The 5,667-nt window shown below is 41.1% G+C and overlaps 1 protein-coding gene across 1 annotated transcript; it reads right to left on the reverse strand.

Moving 5' to 3' along the window:
* Positions 1–3,332: 3,332 nt before the first annotated feature.
* Positions 3,333–5,082, reverse strand: LOC142369304 (uncharacterized). Its single transcript, XM_075451641.1, has 8 exons — positions 5,000–5,082; positions 4,768–4,923; positions 4,394–4,673; positions 4,159–4,292; positions 3,900–4,019; positions 3,773–3,820; positions 3,592–3,669; positions 3,333–3,446 (listed from the first exon to the last, which is right to left on the reverse strand). The coding sequence occupies exons 2-8, from the start codon at positions 4,891–4,893 to the stop codon at positions 3,357–3,359; spliced, it is 876 nt and encodes a 291-aa protein (XP_075307756.1). The 5' UTR covers positions 4,894–4,923; positions 5,000–5,082; the 3' UTR covers positions 3,333–3,356.
* Positions 5,083–5,667: the final 585 nt, after the last annotated feature.

A 5,667-nucleotide genomic window follows, 5' to 3' on the forward strand; every position in this document is an offset into this window, starting at 1 on the left:
ACCGTTGTGCTGAAGTAATCTCACGGTTGACACGAAACAATAACAATATAAGATTAGTACAACGCCGTTTGGTGCTATTGTCTATCATTAGCCTACCTGTTTTCTGCCGTGAATGATTCTTCATTACCACTACACACGCGCTGTCAAGCAGACTGGACTGAAAGTCTTATAAACACCATGGTTTTAAAACTTTAGGATTACACTAATCTATGTTGGGAGTCAAGCACAAGACCAACCAAGAGCTGAATGCGCATAGTCAATATTGAAATATAGTAGTAAAAAAAAAAAAACATTTTCCATTTCAAAATTAAGGGGACATAAACAGTAGACTAACTGGTTTTATATGATTACTTTTGCATACATTGGTGAATGACAAAAAAAAAATATATATATATAAATAATATATATATATATATATATATATATATATACACACATGCACACTCACTCTCTGTTCCAGCCACTCCATCCAAGGGCAGACAGTGGAGCACGTGGAAGTTTTTAGGTACCTGGGCACCGTCTAATGTCTGTGAGAAAGACCGGAGCCACACCAAAGACAATTTTCTGTTGTTGTGCCACCTGACATTTTTGGGGGCAATCTGTCTTTACTTCTGTATGCTACAAAAAAAATGAAAAATTAACGCTATTTGAAATTCCACTAACCGTTAAGTATCAACAAGTGTCTAATTTATGAAAACCTGGTGCATGTGTAACCAGGGGATGTTACACAGGTCAAAACTTTGACTACGCCAGTCTCATTAAGGGTGAGGCATCACTAGGGCTGCTGTACACAAACAATTTCCCCTGCAAGTTTGAAAGAACTTGAGGACACAGTTGTTGCAAAACATATACTTTCCTTTATTTTCTTCTTCTTGTATAAAACATTCTAAATGTGCAGAGTTGCAGAGAGGGCAGGCGAGTAATAAAAGCACAGTGCTACTCTGATATTAACATGTATAGTACACATTGCGAACTTGAAGCACAGCAAACAAAGAAAACCAACACAGAAGTTAGTACATGATCTTACTGCATAGCAGTGGACTGTGTTCACAATGTAGAGGTATACATTTGAGACAGTCACTAGGGTTAGGGGCAGGGGCATAAAAAGAGAGCACGTCAGAGATGTAACAGGGAGCAAGACCGTGTAATGCTTTAAACACTGTTAGCAGAATCATAAAGTCAATTCTATAGGAGACACGCAGCCAATGTAGGCCTGCCAGAACAGGAGATGATGAACACTAAGAGGTGAACAGGAATTGGAAAAACGAAACAACTACATTGCGAACTTCCTGCACAGCAAACGAAGAAAACTAAAACAAATAAGAAAATAAACAAACTCCAAACAAAGGGGGAAAAAAACACAGCAATCAAGGCACAGCAAACAAAGAAAACCAACACAAACAAGAAAATAAATAATTAATAAATAAATAATATATAATTGCACACCTCTACACAGTAATCACAGCACACAGATGTTTACAGCACAAAGTTCGCAATGTAGAGGTATCATGCAACCATATTAAAAGCATACCATAACCATAAAAGCACAGCAAATAAAACAGACCCCTGACCCCTAAAAACACTTTGTACACAACGGGGCAGGGCACAGGGGAACTATAGCTTCACATTGCTAAATTGTGGACTATTGTAGTTTCATGCCAATTTGCTTACCACTGGCATGTTCTCGGCCTCCCTCACGTGGTCCTCCACAGGATCCTTTTCAGTCACCAGGTTGAATGAGGGATCACCGGTCCGAGAGGAAGACATACACACAAATGGACAGTAAAGGGTCAGGTGTGCGCACACACACTTCAGTCTTTCCTTCCAACAGAGGTAACTTATCCGGGTAACCAGTACACCTGTGTACTTGTCTTACAATCAGCTGACTGGTTGGATCAAGTTTGTGGTGGGTTCTTGTAAGGTTTTTAGTGTGTTACAGTAACAGCTATGACATTTCATGTGCAAGTGTTGTACTTAAACCATGAATTTACTTTTCACACCTCTGGTTTGGCCATACCTTGACTTTCCGACGAGGAAGCCTATAAAGAGACTCCAGCTTCCCGCAGAGCAGATCTTTAGCCTCCTGCGTCCAGAATGCAAAGCGTTGCCCGTGTCTGCAGAGAAAATCAATGAATATTATATATAGTGATGTGAAATCAACAAGAAGTTTAAAAATGTCTATCCACTTTTAAATGGTCCTACCCTTCAATGGAGAACCGCTCCATGACCTCCAAACACCACCTTTTGCGGATTGATGGCATGTCCTCCTACATAAAACCAATTATGTGAAACCACTGTGAACATTTGTATCTGTGAAGACTAGACATATGGACAATGTTAATTATGTCAGCCAATGATGAATATACAACTTACCTCTGAGAAGTTTAATGTAGAGCTGATGCAAAAGCTGAGCGCATACTACAAAACAAAGGGGGAAAAAGCACACAAACAGTAACTGTAAGTGTAAGTGTATCAGAACCAGCTAAAACTTGTACTTTACCATGAGCATGAAGACTCCACAGTTAACTCAGCTGGTTTGTTGTGGGAAACCCTGAATAACAAAGTATCAGACTGTGAATATGATGGGGGTGTAACTACAGTACAATCGACATGATGGAAACACATAACAACACATGTCAACAACACCTATAAAAGCTTGATTTTAAATATTTACGTCGAAGTCACAGCCAGTCTTCTCAGTCCATTGTCCTGGCTGAATGGACTTTGCAATGTTCCTAAAGTACAATAAATAAAACCAGTTGAGAACAAACCAGTGATTGAAAATGCAAATGTGTTCCTATAGCGATATGAAACCACAGAACAAGGCTCGAAAAACTGAAGCCATAAAAGTGAAAGAACCCAAAGTGAAAGCCCACCTGTGAAACTCCTATTGTCATTGTGACACAACATTGCACAGCACACAGTGCTCCCTTCACACAGAATTACCTTATCCACACGTGCATGGCGGCAGCCCTAGGGAGCAGTGCAGTGGGACAGGACCCCACCAACTCTCGCGTCAGCAGTCGAACCAGCAACCTTTGGGCTACATGTCTGACAACTTAACCGCTTACCAATGACTGCCCATAGAACAAGGCTTGAAAACCTAAAGCCATAGAACAAGGCTTGAAAACCTTTGAAAAGATCAGTGGAACTAGGCCAACTAGGCCCATGTATAAACCTAAATATTGCTCTGTATGCCTCATCTCCAAAACCTTCAGGAAGAAGAGAGTCCAAAAAGATCATCTGCCTGTCTTGAACTTTTAACACCTGCAGACATACATTTTGTGTGACCCATCAACATGGTTAATTTGTAAATTGTTAAATAGGGCAGAAATGGGTCTGAAAGACTCAAATGTTCACTCAACACATAACAAGTAGTGATCCCCTCGGCCTGGTTGCCTGCTCCAAGCAGGAAAAAGTATGGCATCCCTTGAACGCACGTTGTCCTGTTTTTCGGGAATAATTTCACAGACAGAAATACACACTTACTGTCCTATGGGGCATTGATATGGATAGGTCAATAAACATTGTCAGAATTTCGGAGGAAGTGTATATATATAAACATACACATACTGCTGCAAAGACACTTACCGGCAGGTTAGACAGGGGGTCCGCATCCGCTTTCCATGTAGGGACAACGAACATGTCCACAATATGGACATCTTTTCCCTACTCAGAGACATACTGATAACCACTTCTAACAAAATACACCTTCATAACACATACACTAAAGATTTAGAAAGGTAAATAAATGAATCAAAACCAGATTTACATGCGTTAGAGCAGCCTCGCGCACCAACTTCAGACAGGCATTTCCAATCTAAAAAGAAAACAAAATTGTCATCCTTGCGGTCTGGTCATAATATAGGCTACCTAAATGATCGAAAGGTCATACTCACGGTCGAATCCATGCACCTGTTGAGACCCAAACTCCAGAAATCCTCACGGAGAAGGCAGACCTCTCCATCTTTGACGAGGAGTTCATTAGCTGGGCGGATGGTGTCCAGGACATATTTCAGCTACAATGCATGTCATGCTCACAGTTATGGCAGGAGTAAGCCATAATTAACACACAGCATGCCAGTACTATGGGTCAGTGACAAAAAAAATATATTAATAATTAAATAATAATAAATAATCTTTTCAGAAGTCACTTGCCAGGGCATCCTGAAAAGGACCTGCGTCTTTGGCCCATTTGTCACCCAACCAGGCGTATCCATGGTCTTGCTTCAGGGAACAGGAATTGTAACCATGGTGGTCATGATAGACTGACAGCCTCTGACAATCGTGGCCTGCTAACATACCAACAAAACATTAATAAAAGAGAAATTAACTTTAATGTCATACAGATCACCTCCACAAATTAAGCTTCAAAAGATAAGATAACTCTTACTCTCCACTCGATGATATGGCTTGAGACGAGAGATATTGTGCTTTTGCCGTGTCCCCTTCTCTGTAGTGATTGTGGCAACACCTTTTCCCGACAGGCCTACAACTGTATATGGCCCTCTGTGGCGGGCAGACAGGCCTTCTGTGAGGGTCTTGTTCCTCGGGTTCTGCGACACCAGCACCTGATCACCAACACCAATTGGACGGACTGGCAATTTTTTGCCCTTGCGGGTGGCAAATCCCTTCATTTGGCGTTGCTGTGCCCTTTCAATGTTTTGCAAAACCTAAAATACAGTAGTGGACACAATACAATAGTCATTGTAGGCCTGGCTAAAACACACCTATTCTGATCATCACCTATTGTCTTTAAGAACTGACCTTCTCGTTCACCGCTTTCATTTTATTGACCGCACTGTCAATGTCCTCCTCTGGATTGCCCAATTCAAAGTCTGTCAGGGGACAGGCGTTATGCACCTCGGGCAACACTGGATGGCGGTGGAACATCAGATAGAAAGGTGTATGCCTTGTGGATGCCTAGACACATAGCACATTTACATTAGGATTATAAATAGACAACAGGAAACAGAAAAAAGCTAGAACGAATAGCCACCTGTGAAGATGTGTTGATGCCATAGATGACAGCATCGAGGTGCAGATCCCAGTCATCATGAGCATCGTTCACATATTTCCTTAAGGCACGCCTGATGTTTTGGTTAGTCCGCTCATCCTTCACATTAATAAAAAAGTACAAATCAAAATGAAATAAATTATTTTTTTAAAGCATAAATTCCCTGCACGGTATGTACAAAAAAAAAAAAAACATTGTATTTTTTATTACCTGGCCATTCGTCTGGGGGTGATAGGCACTGGAGACCGAATGCTTAATGTGGAGCATGTCAAAAATTCTCTCATTTAACTGTGGACAAATTATGTAAAAAAGATTATGGTTCCATGAATGATTTCATTCATGGAGAAGTATGATGAGCCACAAGTTTGTAAATGGGCCAGAATGACAACAACTGAACTGGATTGAAGGCAGTTCTACAGATGCAGACACCAACACTGTTACTGATGTAAAAAGCTTCTCACCTCGTTTACAAACTCCTTCCCTTGGTCAGTTATTATTCTTTGGACCATACCGAACGTGTACATGATTTTTACAAGTGGTCGGCATACCTCCACCGCTGTCTTTGAAGGAAGAGGGGAGGCATCAACCCACTTACTGTACAGGTCGGTCATGGACATAATGTACTTATGTCCTCTTTCCTTTTCCTTCAG

The sequence above is a fragment of the Odontesthes bonariensis genome, chromosome 19 (assembly GCF_027942865.1).
Source record: "Odontesthes bonariensis isolate fOdoBon6 chromosome 19, fOdoBon6.hap1, whole genome shotgun sequence".
NCBI classification, from domain to species: Eukaryota; Metazoa; Chordata; class Actinopteri; order Atheriniformes; family Atherinopsidae; genus Odontesthes; species Odontesthes bonariensis.